This window comes from Cetorhinus maximus, chromosome 2 (assembly GCF_964194155.1).
Source record: "Cetorhinus maximus chromosome 2, sCetMax3.hap1.1, whole genome shotgun sequence".
In the NCBI taxonomy this organism is placed as follows: Eukaryota; Metazoa; Chordata; class Chondrichthyes; order Lamniformes; family Cetorhinidae; genus Cetorhinus; species Cetorhinus maximus.
The window spans coordinates 78,853,544-78,866,562 of record NC_135880.1 but is presented as its reverse complement, the minus strand read 5'-3'; the positions used below and the strand labels follow the sequence as shown (position 1 = coordinate 78,866,562).

Genomic DNA, 13,019 nt, shown 5'->3' with positions numbered 1-13,019 from the left:
AAGCCAAGAATTCTAGTGCAGCCTAACTTTGTAATCTAATCTTAGTTTTGAGGAGCATAATGGATACTATTAGATGATATTTCTCTACTAAGGTTAGCAGTCAGATTACCATGAATACTACTAGTATTGTTATTTTCAGTGGAATATTATGATCCATATTGCATTACCATTTTAACAAATAATTTACAAACAATTCCTAACTTGACTACAAATTAAAATTCAACCCATTCTTTGCCATCAGAAAACCAAATGAAATATATACTGGGGCTATCAATTACAGATTGTCTTGTTCAGTTTCAGACGCTGGGTCTTATACTGAATGTTCTAGTCTTTGGATAGGACAATGTTGGTGGTGCTCCAGCTCTACAGATAACTACTTCTGCCATTGGAATCTAATTCCAGCAAAAAAGTAGTCTACTGTGGAAATACTTAATATCCTGAGAATATTATGATTCTGAAGGTTATTGAGTCTACTTTTGGATCACAGTGTGACTGGGCCATGCATTGTGCTGTCACAGCAATTCTGCGTATGTTTCTCTGCTTCCTTTGATCACTTCCCTCTTTAATTTTTTTTACCTTATAAACATTACTTGTGGATTTCGGCTAATAGTTCACTGAATATCACAAGCTAGCAGATAAAGTGTGCATGATAACTAGTAGTCTGCTCTTAACAGTTTTTTCAATATCTATGTATAAAAGGTTTCATTTCTTTTAAATTTGGGGTTAACGTGAACATTGCTTTTGTTTAACATTTTAATAAATGGTGTTTTTCTCATTTGCATTTTAAAAGGCATTACTTATGCAATATTCATATTTGCAACAAATTACATATCCTTGTTCATTATTGATTGAGCACCTGAGTTCTGTTGCAGCTGTGCCCATGAAGAGAAGGGCTTACACTGACCAACCAGAAATATCCAGAAATGTTCTTTTTATTATAGTATATAATAGTAAAGTCAGTTGAAGTGCGTGAGTAAAAAGTCAAGTAAATTGTACAGAAGAAACAATCTAAATAGCAGGTTAGGTGCATTCACTGTGCATCTGAAAGAGAGTACTCACTCCTTTTGGCCTAAAATATTTTTTCAGGTTCCCTGGATTCTGACATCAGAACCCGGATAACACTGTTTAGTATTGTTAGGGCTTTACAATAAAAGCTAAAATATCAACCATATGATGGCAAAAAAAAAGTTCTTTCTTGTGTTTAAAATGTTCACTTCTAGCTACTTTCCGATGAAGTTGGTGGAGCTGTCGAGGAGGACCTTCTCCTTCTGGTTGATGATCGTGACCTCTCAGCACTGTAGGTAATTTGTTTGTCATGCTGTTGTATCTGAGCTTCGAGAAATTCCCTCTGCTGATGGCTGATTGTCTGACTTATCAGTCCCGGTAGAGCTTGGATGCTTCCTATTAATGTCTCTAATTTATTTTCCAATGTTACAATCCTTTTCTCAAAATCTTCGCTCCTTTCATTCAGGTCTGAGATCATGTCATACATAATGTTTTGTGTCTAAAATTGGGGGAAAGAACAGAGTTGAAAGTTTTAGCATTTGTTTTGTATGTTCCAGGAACAATTTGTTTTCGTTCCAAGTAAACAGCAATTATTAAAGTCAGGTCAATTCTAAACGATTTGCCATTTTACAAGTACAATGAATGATGCATAAAAAATCAACAATATCAATTTAACAGCAAATCATAATACAAATTATATTTGAGGATGTAGGTCACAAAATAATTGATATGACCATTCTGACGGAAATAACTATTTCAGGTTTCTCCACCTTCCAATATCTAAAGTCAGGTATCCATATTGTAAATTCAGCAGTGAACAAATCCTCACAAATGCCAATTCCAATTTTTAGCTTTGGCTTTTCATATATCAATCACAACCATGGATATATATTTTTCTCAAAGGCAATATCCCAGCTATGAAGAAAAGATTTATTCTTAACTAAGGATTTGATAGATCTTCGACAAATAAACAAAAAAAATTATATAGCAAATATAGGTTTTAAAGACCTTCACATGCAACTTCAAATGAGTCATATTTATTATTCATACAATACAATGCATTAAAGGAATGAATAGAACTGAAAATGGATAACTTGCCCCATCATTAACTTTCAAACAAAATAAAATTAAAATGTCAATACTCTTCCTTAAATTTCTAATCCCAATTCCCTCCCTCCTTTGATCAATTAAAATAAAGTGAATTTTCAACAGATATTGTCACCACACTGTATTTTAATGCCGTAGGCTCAATCAGGCTATTCTGGGGATATTTCCAATGGTTCTCAATGGAATGCATATATGCATCAGCAGGCCTCTGACATATTGTTTGGTTGAGCAAGCTGTTCATCAACTTTCCCATACCAGAAATGATTGAATAATTTTAACAGGATTTTCAATTCTGGCCACAGTCTTTTGAGAATCACATCAATGCATGAGCACTCTTTCAACATTATTCCCTTGCCCATTTCCAAGAATTGGTAGCCCAAACAAAACATGCTGCTGCCACTCATTATATTTTACGCTAAGCATGTCCAAACTGTAACAAAACATTGCGAACGACAATATGAACTTCACCAAAATTGCAGTATAATTACAAAGGATTGTGGATAGTCACCATTGTGATTCCCTTTGGCAAGATAAGTCATTCAGCCCCTTGAGTCTGTTTTGCCATTCAATTATTTCATGACTAATGTGCATCTCAACTCCATTTACCCACCTGTGCTATTCCAGATGCTATGCATATTCTGGTGCCTTTTCTGGATCTACTTGAAGCTCAGGAACATGTGAAATGTTTAGCCTTTAACTCTGTATATGAAATTTTAGGAACTATATTGTCTTTTGGTTTATTGTACCAGTATTCTCAGATAGACATATTACAGGCTGCAGTTCTATTGTATCTATGCTGATGTCTGAATATTCTGGCTCTGTTACCTTTCTGTCATGTACTGACATCTGAAGGGGCTGTGTGAAGCTTATATTTGTCCACATCCAGTCATTAATGGCAGAGGCCAATTAAACAACTAACCGGAAGAGGAGGCTCCACAAATATGCCCATCCTCAATGATGGGGGCGCCTAACACATCCGTGCAAAGACGAGACTGAAGCATTTGCAACCACCTTCAGCCAGAAGTGCCAAGTGGATGATCTATCTCTGCCTCCTCCTGAGGTCCCCAGAATCACAGATGCCAGTCTTCAGCCAATTCGATTCACTCCACGTGATTTCAAGACATGGCTGAAGGCACTGGATACTGAAAAGGCTGTGGGCTCTGACAACTTTTTGACAGTGGTACTGAAGACATGCTCCAGAATTAGCCCCTAGCCAAGCTGTTCTAATACAGCTACAAGACTAGCATCTACCTGACAATAGAGATAATTGCCCACCTGTGTCCTGTCCACAAAAAGCAGGTCAAATCTAACCTGGCCAATTACCACCTCATCAGTCTACTCTTGATCATCGGCAAATTGATGGACGGTGGCACTTACACATCAATAACCAGCTCAATAATGCTCAGCTTGGGTTCTGCCAGGGTAACTCAGCTTCTGACCTCATTAGAGCCTTGGTCCAAAAAACTCCCCTTATAAGATAGAGATGAAGAGCAATTTCTTTCTCTTTGAGGGTTAGTATTTGGAATTATCTTGCTCTGAAAGCAATAGAGACTGGGTCACTGAATTTATTCAAGTAGAGTTGGATAGATTTTTGATAGACAAAGGAGTCAAGAGTTATGGGGGGCAGATGGGAAAGTGGAGTTGAGACCACAACTGGATCAGCAATGACCTTATTGAACAGTGGAGAAGGCTCGAAGGACTGAATGGCCCACTCCTGCTCCTAAGTTCCTATGTGAAAGATCTGAACTCAAGTGATGGGCTGAGAGTGACTGCCCTGGATATCAAGGAGCCCTAGCAAAAGTGAAGTCAATGGGAACCAGGAAGAAAAATCTTCACTGGTTGAAGGCATACCTAGCACAAAGGAAGATGGTTATCGTTGTTGGAAGTCAATCATCTCAGTCCCAGGAGGTCCTCAGAATAGTTTCTAGGCCCAACCATCTTCAACTGCTTCATCAAAGACCTTTGCTCCATCATAAGGTCAGAAGTGCGGATGTGCACTGATGATTGTGCAACGTTCAGTACCATTCGCAACACCTTAGGTATTGAAGCAATCTATGTCCATATAAAGGAAGGACTGGACAACACTCAAGCTTGGGCTGATAAATGGCAAGTAACATTCGTGCCACGCAAGTACCAGGCAATGAGCATCTTCAACACGAGAGAATCCAACCATATGCCCTTGATATTCAATAGCATTACAATAGCTGAATTCCCTACTATTAACATTCTGGGGGGTTGCCATTGACCAGAAACTGAACTGGACCAGTCGTATGAATACTGTGACTACATGATCAGGTCAGAGGCTGGGAATTCTGTGGAGAGCAACTCACCTCCTGACTCCCCAATGGCTCTCCACCATCTACAAGGCACAAGTCAGGAGTATGATAGAATACTCTCCACTTGCCTGGATGAGTGCAGCTCCAACCACACTGAATAAGTTCAACATCATCCAAGATAAAGCAGCCTGCTTAATTGGCATCCACCACCTTCAACACTAACTCCTTCCACCACCAACACACAGTGGCAGCAGTGTATAACATATACAAGAAGCTTTGCAGCAACTCACTGAGGCTCCTTAGACAGCACCTTCCAGACCCGCAACCTCTACCTCCTAGAGGACAAGGGCAGCAGAGACGTGGGAACACCACCATCTGAAATTTCTGCTCCATGCCACAGACCATCCTGACTTGCAATTATATCATCATTCTTTTACTGTAACTGGGTCAAAACTGGGTCCTGGAACTCCCTCCCTAATATAAGAACATGGGACTTAGAAGCAGGAGAAGGCTATTCAGCCCTTCAAGCCTGCTCTCCCATTCAATAAGATCATGGATGATTTGGTTGTGGTCTCCACTCCACTCTCTTATCTGCCCCCGATAACCCTTGACTCCCTGGTCTATCAAAAACCTATCTAACTCAGCCTTGAATAAATTTAATGACCCAGCCTCCATTGCTTTCTGGTGAAGAGAATTCCATAGACTAATGACCCTCTGAGAGAAAAAAATTCTCCTCGTCTCCACCTTAAAAGCGAGACCTCTTATTCTTAAACTGTGTGCCCTTGTTCGTGTCTCCCTCACAAGAGGAAACATCCTCCCGTGTCCATTCTATCAAACAGCCTCAGGGCCTTATATGTTTCAATAAGATCATCCCTCGTTCTTCTAAACTCCAATGGGTATAGGCCCAACTTGTTCAACCTTTCTTCATAAGATAAGCCCTTCATCCCTTCTGTGAACTGCTTCTAATGTAATTATATCTTTTTGCAAATAAGGAGGCTAAAGCTGTACGCAGTTATCCAGGTGTGGTCTCACCAAAGCCCCATACAGCTGCAGTAAAGCTTCCCCACTATGATATTCCATTCACCTTGCAATAAATGCCAACATTCTATTTGCCTTCCTAATCATTTGCTGTATCTGCATACTAACTTTTTGTGATTCATGTACCAGAACACCCAGATCCCTCTGTACCACAGAGTTCTGCTATCTCAATCCATTTAAGTAGTATATGGTTTTTCTATTATTTTTGCTAAAGTGGACAACTTCACATTTTCCCACATTATACCACGGGCAGAATGTTTTGCTTGTTGGGTGGGCATGTGCCCATCCTGAATGAGCATATAATAATGCGTGATGATATCAGGCAAGTGTCCCGACGTCATCGCACACTCGAGCAATATTTCGGTTGGTGGGCATGCGCAGGAGTTGGAGCTATGCCCGCCATTAATTAAGAGGCCAGTTAAGGCCCTTGACAACCCAACTGATGGTGATTTAACATTGCCTGTGCAATTTTCGCTTGTCACACAGGCAGAACAGGCAGGCAGGCAGCCCACAGTTTGCAAAACCTCATCTATGGGCGGGATAAGAAGGGTCAGCAGCATTGCCAGTGTGAGTAGTGAGGAGTTTAGGAGATGGTTTGCTGCTGGTTGCTTATTGGTACTTGTCAGCTTAATCTCTGATGGGGGCTTTATTCTTAGCATTTCCATGCCACATTTCAGGACTCATTGGTGTCTTCAAAGCCCCCTGAGGATTTGGACCATGTGGACACTTCCAGGTATCAGACAGCCTTCCTGGTAATGGGGATTGTGGTCTCCGCTGGTGGAACCTCCTCTGTGGAAGAGGAGAGGGGCAGGAGAGGAGGCCAGGTGTCCCAATGCAGCTTCCAGGGGAAGGACCTGTGGGAGGAGAGGCGCAGGCACAAGGGGCGCAGGGAGGAAGCAAGTCCAAGGTGGAAGGGGCTGCAGAAGACGCCACTATCCTGCTGCCAGGATTTACAGGCAGCAATGCAGAAATCTCAATATGTCCGACGTGCAATACCGAAGGAGGTTCCATCTCTCCAGGGAGACCTTTCATTTGTTAGATGATTGGGCCTGAGATCAGCTCTGACTAAGTGGGTGGACACCACATGCCAGTGGCTCTGAAGGTCACAGTGGCCCTCAACTTCTATGCCTCCGGCTTTTTCCAGGGGTCAGTGGGGGATCTTTGTGGAGTGTCCCAATCAGCTGTCCACAGTTGCGTAAAACTGGAGGCAGAAGCTCTGTTCAGGCGGTTACTGACTTTCATTCATTTCCATTTGGCTGAGGCCAGCCAGGCTGAGTGAGCCAGAGGCTTTGCAGCAATTGCTGGGCTCCCCCACGTCCAGGGTGCTATAGACTGTACACATGTGGCCATCAAGGCGCCAACAGGTCAACCCGGTGCCTTCGTCAACAGGAAGGGTTTCCACTTCATGAACGTGCAGATAGTGTGTGATCACAGGATGCAGATTCTACAAGTCTGTGCAAGGTACCCAGGCAGCTCCCACGATGCCTACATCCTCAGACACTCCCAGGTGCCGGGGCTCTTCAGTGCTCCAGCCCAACTGGGTGGATGGCTGCTGGGTGACAAGGGCTATCCATTGAAAAAGTGGCTCATGACGCCTCTCCGCCATCCAAGAACAGAGGTGGAGCAGCGGTACAACAGGAGCCATGCCTCCACAAGGGGAGTGGTAGAGAGAACCATAGTCTTCTGAAGATGTACTTCCGATGCCTGGACCATTCAGGGGGCGCACTGCAATACCCTCCCCAGAGCAGGTGTCACTGATAGTGGTTTCATGCTATGCTCTCCACAATCTGGCACTAACAAGGAGGGGCCCACTGGAGGAAGAAGACCTTGACTCAGCTGCACAGGCCACATATGATGTGTCCAGTAGTGAGTCAGATGAGGAGCATGGTGAGGAAAACGCTGAGGGCCAGACCTCAGTAATCTCCAGGAAGGCAGGAGCACCAGGCATGCCTTGATCCAACGCTCCTTCAGCTAAGTTGCCAAATAAGAGCTACCACCTTATGTAAGGGCTGCTGCCACCATCCTGGGTCTCAGAAAAGACCCTTTCCTTTGCCCCCAAGATACTTTCAGTGCCTGTGCAATAAGGTTTCAAGCCACCCACATCCAGCATTACATACTGGCCTACCCTGTACCTACAAAGCAAATGAAGCATACTCAAGCCAATAACACAAAAGCAAATGTAATTTAATGTTGGAACTCATATTATTGAACAGAACAATATCTGACGTTGTTGGTCACACCATTAAAAAAAACTAAAACAAAATGGGAGAATAAAAGATCACCCGTGACCAGTCCCTCTTGTGCTTAAGGTGCTTTAAACTTACGTTTATGGGTGCTGCGTCTAGGTGCTCCCCCCTTGTTGGCACCAGCATTGGAGTCAGCCTGCTAACTCTGCTGTCTTGTTGACCTTGATGATCTTGGCAGTCATCCTCTGGCCAGTGGAGCCTGTGATGGCCTCGCCTGGGAGGAAGCGGCCAGTGCCTCGGCTGGCATTTCCCCAGTCACCACAGCCTCATCAGATGTCACGGTCACTGACAGAGGGGTGGAGGAGCCACGGCTGTCATCCAGAGCGCCCTGCAAGGAGCCCACAGTGATGACAGGCAGCTCGTGCACCAATGTGAGGTCGCTGTGGACCTCCCTGCTCTCGTAAGTTCAGCAGCTGGCGTTCACGCTGGGCAGGCCTTAACTTGCCCGCCAGCGTGAAATCAAAGTCAGGCCCCAGTCGTGGGCAGCGGTCGGCTTCCTGACCGCTCCCGCTCGCCGAGCCTGCCCGACGAGGGCAAAATTCTGTCCCCCATCTGCCAAAATTTTGCCTACTCAATTATCCTATCTACATCCTTTTGTAGACTCTCTTGACCACCTCTTGACAACTTACTTTCCTACACATCTTGATGTCATCGGAAAATTTAGCTAACATACATTCAGTCCCTTCAACCAAGTCATTGATATCGATTATAAATAGTTGAGGACCCAGCACTGATACCTGTGGTTCCACTTGTTAGAGTTTGCCAATCCAAAAAAGGCCCATTTATCCCTGCTCTCATCTTCCTGTTAGCTAACCAATCCTCTGGTTTGTTAACATGCTACACCCCTACACCATGTGCTCTTATCTTGTGTAGCAACCTTTGATGTGGTATCTTTATCAAATGCCTTTTGGAAATCCAAGCACACCATATCTACAGGTTTCCCTTTATCCACCTTGCCTGTTACTTCCTCAAAGAACATTAATAAACTAGTTGAACACTATTTCCCTTCCATAAACCCCTGCTGATAGAACTAACAGTAGGTGTGGCTACAGTACATGGACTGCAACAGTTCAAGCCAGCAGCTCACCACTACCTTCTCAAGGGCAAGTAGAGATGGGCAACAATGGCCAGCCTAGCCAGCGATGCACACGTCCTGTGAAAGAATATAAAACCTTGCTATTATGGGATAGAACAGCAATCTTCTCATCATGCCACTGGACACTGGCTCTGAAAGGAAACTAACCTGCAGGAACACAGACAGAATCGTACATAGCAGATGCTAAAAACTCTATGCTTGCAGCCCAGCACCAAAATGTTTGAAAAAGCAATTACACAGTGCTGTGCAATTATTTCCTCAGCAACAACAAAAACATCTCAAGTTGTTCCATGTAATCATACTCAGACAAATATAGTTATGCTGAGCCAAAGAAAGAGATATTACAAAGGTGAAGGTTAGCTTTTAAGGAGCATTCAAAAGGAGGAGAGGGAGGTCGAGAGATGGAAATGCTTAGGTAGGAAATTCAGGAGCATAAGACTTAAATGGCAGGAGGTAAGGCTGTTAGTGGTGGGGAAAACTGAGGGATGATACACAAGAGGCCAGAATTAGAGTAATTCAGCTGCAAGGCTACAAAGTTTGTTGAAGACGATGACTTCAGTCCCCTGAATATTTGACTGGAGAAGAATGAGGCTCATACAGAAACTTAAGTGGAGATGCCCAGGCCATGATTGGATAGTTAAGATTGGAACCAGGAGAAGGAAATCTGACAAAGGAGATGCTGATGTGGTCAACTATGTCAAAGTTGCAAAGAGGTAGCTGAAGGTGAAGGGGGATAGTGCACCACAGTCACAAAGAATGTCATTTGTGACTGATAAGGGCCATTTCAGTGCTGTGGTAGGGAGAGAAACTTGATTGGAGAGATTCAAAACGAAGTTTCAGGAAAGGTATGTATGGATTTGGGAGGTGACAACACATTCAAGGACTTTAGAGAGGAAAGGGAGGCTGGAGATGGGGCAGTAGTTTGCAAGGCAGAGAGGTTAGTCATTTTTTTGAAGAGGGGCTGATAGTGATTTGGAAAGGAAAGTAGATAGTACCAAAGGAGAGGGAATTATTTACAATTTCAGCTATCCAGGCCCGCCAGGAAGGAAAGTTGGGTGGGTAACAGTTTATTGGGAATGAGAGTCAAGGGAGGATGAGGTGAGTGTCATGGACAAGGTGCTTTGAGAGTACATGAGAAGATAGGAGGCAAACTGGAGAAAGGCACAGATGGAAGCAGGTGTGGAAAAACTCAAGAAAAATGCCTAGTAGTAACCTAAGCAGCTGCCAAGGAGGGAGCTGGCCTGTTCCTTGAATCTCTGTGGTGAGCATGTCTGCTACTATTCTGTTCAGAAATACCATATGCTTCAGGTTTGACTGCAGTAGCCTTGAAGCCATCCTGATGATGTGGCACATAGTTAACCACAAACTCTTCCAGTTACCCTGATAAGTGCTGCACATTCTGGGAGACTCCTCATCTTCCACCCTTCACTTTTCACATGTTCATTGCTTTACCCTGTGTGATCTCTTCATGTCTACTATCCATTGCCCCCAGTTGCATGCGCCTGCAGTGTTTCTAGGCAGGTAGAGTGATGGTGTGTTAACAATAACTGAAGCAGAAGGACTTGGCAGACATCTTTCCTCCTTCTTGGCTTTTGCTCGTTGTGCTTTACCTAGAAGCTGAGATGAGGAAGAGAAGTCAAACTGGATAGTAAAGGGGCAGATTTCATATGCTACTTTTAGAAAAAAAGGAGTAACATAAGTTTTCTTCCACAAAGGGTAGGTGTTGCTCTGCAGCATTAGATGGAATAGCTATAGGATATCAGGGCATATTCACAGCTGGCACTTGCCTTCCATCTCTCTGTTACTGATGTGCTCTACAGTGGGTTTTCCCAGGATTTGGAGAGCTTCCTTCACACAGGGCCATCAGAAGACTGAGGCTGGCATATTTGTCCCTTACTTTATTAATGGAATTTCTCTTTTATGAAGAATACAAACAGCAAGAAATGCATTTGATTGGCAGGGCATGCAGTGGAATCCAGGTGCTAACAGGCTGTGTGTGAAGGGATTATTATGAATGCTCAGACCAAACTATGGCCTCCTGAGTGAAGTTATCAAGGTGGAGCATGCATGAAAAATTGTGTGGAAAAGTTTATTTGGAGATGACAGATGGGCATGTAAAGATTGGCTGCAGACATGTGCACAATAAAATGGTCCTGTAATAAAGCCTTGAACACAGTGAGGGTAAAGTTGTGAAGAGCTGACATACATGTCCGTATAGTGCACTGTTTCAAGCTGTGGATGATTTATCTTGTCATTCCTGCACTAAATATTTTGTGGCATTGAGCAGCTATTCTGTGGTTAATAAAGGAATCACTTGCAGCCCAAGCTACCCTCATTATGCCACTAATTTTGATGTTTTCCTCCCATGCACTCAAACTCCTGGAGGGGGATCTATAGGATTCTGATCTGAGCAAATATGCCACTTGCAAGGTGATCTTTTTGTTTTCAAATGCACAAATTTACTTTCTGCTGTCACCACCAAGTCTTGTAGCTGCTGAAAGTTGCTCGGAGATTTTATTTCCTGTAGTGGTTCTAGTTTTTCCATCTCCCCAATGCTAAAGCCCAATCGATGGCAGGGCACATGCTGTGAGCCTGTCCACCGCTGTTAGCGGAGCCTTGACAATTTGTAGGAGTTGGTCCTGAATATGAGAGGCAGCTGAACGCCCAATCCACTGCATTTCAGCCAGTGCTACAACTATGCAGGAAATCCCAGCCAACAACATGAATGCAACCGAACTGTGCTTATTAGAAATGCAAATAGGTGATGTGTGAACTCTTAAACATTGGTTATTGGAGTCCATTTTAACCCAAGCAGCTTCGAGTTGGCAAAAGGCAATTTTTAAATTTTTATTCATTCGTGGATAAGGCCAGGATTTATTGCTTATTACTGTTGACAAGGTGGTGGTGAGCCTCCTACTTGAACTGCTGCAGTCTGTGTGGTGAAAGTGCTTCAGGTGTTAGGAAGGGAGTTCAGGATTTTGATCCAGTGAAGAAACAGCGGTATATTGCAAAGCCGGGATGGTGTGTGACTTTGAAGCGAGCTTGGAGGTGGTGGGGTTGCCATGTGCCTGCAGCCCTTGGCCTCCTAGGAGTGAATGTTTAAGGTAGTGGATAGGGTGCCGATTTTTTGAGTTGTTTTGTTCTGGATGGTGGTTCAGCTTCTCCTGACTTGTGCCTTGTAGATTGTGGGAAGGTTTCAGGAGTCAGGAAGTGAGTCACTCATCACAGAATACCCAGTGTGGAGTCATCCCAGGTTTGCACAAAAATTTGCGGGAAAAATATGTTTTACCCACCAGCCGCTATGGCGGGTTTTCATGCCATATTGCTCCATTCCCATGCATTAATAATGCATTCATGGGAAACATGCCGGATCGCTGGCGGGTGGGCTCAGATTATCCCGCCACACCGTGACCTCAGTGCTTCCTTGCTGTGGGTGCCATATTTATAGCGCACCAGGGCGCAGCCTACTTCATACCTTCAGACCAGGACTGCTCCAGGCAAGAGATGGCCCCAAAAGCAAAGAAGACGACAGCCCCCAAATTTAGTGATGCCTCTGGGGCGCCTGCTGGGTGCAGTGGAAGGCTGCCGCGATGTCCTCTACCTCGGCTCTGGCTGCAGAAGGTCCACCGGAGTCACCAATCTGGCCTGGGAAGCAGTGGCAGTGGTGGTCAGCACCACTGGAGCACAGAGGAGGTCAGCCACCCAGTGCAGGAAGAGGATGAATACTCTCATCCATTCCCCCAGGGTAACCTCATCACTCTCAACTCTCACACTCACAAACCCATCACACATCCACAGGGATCTCACATCTCAAGGAACAACACCACTAACTCTCCCACACATCCTCACATCTCCATCAGGCTCATATCCTCTGGAGCTCACATCCCCATTGCAACCACGGCTCCACTCAATGCACAAACGTTCCGCACAGTGCCATGCATTCTGCTCAAACTCTCTCCATCTGTTTACATGCAGGAGAGGCTGGCTCATAACAGCAGGGAGAAGTCCCAGGCCAGGGGTGGAGTGGCCCACATTAGGCCCGTCACTCACTTTGAGGAGCCTTACATTGCACTGACTGGTGAGGATGTTGTCCGAACCTGCGGCGACAGTGAGGTCGGCAGCGAACAGCCTCATGAGGATCCTGCATCCCATCATCTCTCTCTGAACGCAACTGTGAGTGCTCTCTCTCCTACTTCTCACTCTGTTGCCACGCATCATCTCTACTTTGGTTCACAGGGAGCTCTGCCAAGC

General features: G+C 44.5%; 1 protein-coding gene across 2 annotated transcripts in view; it reads right to left on the bottom strand.

The window, feature by feature from the left end:
* Nucleotides 1–685: 685 nt before the first annotated feature.
* Nucleotides 686–13,019, bottom strand: part of LOC144695474 (small conductance calcium-activated potassium channel protein 2) — a 157,188-nt gene continuing 144,854 nt past the window's right edge. For both annotated transcript variants that reach the window (XM_078566355.1, XM_078566363.1), the window contains exon 8: nt 686–1,504. In XM_078566355.1, the coding sequence (XP_078422481.1) occupies nt 1,217–1,504 (288 nt within the window). In that variant the 3' untranslated portion in view covers nt 686–1,216. The remainder of the gene's footprint in view (nt 1,505–13,019) is intronic.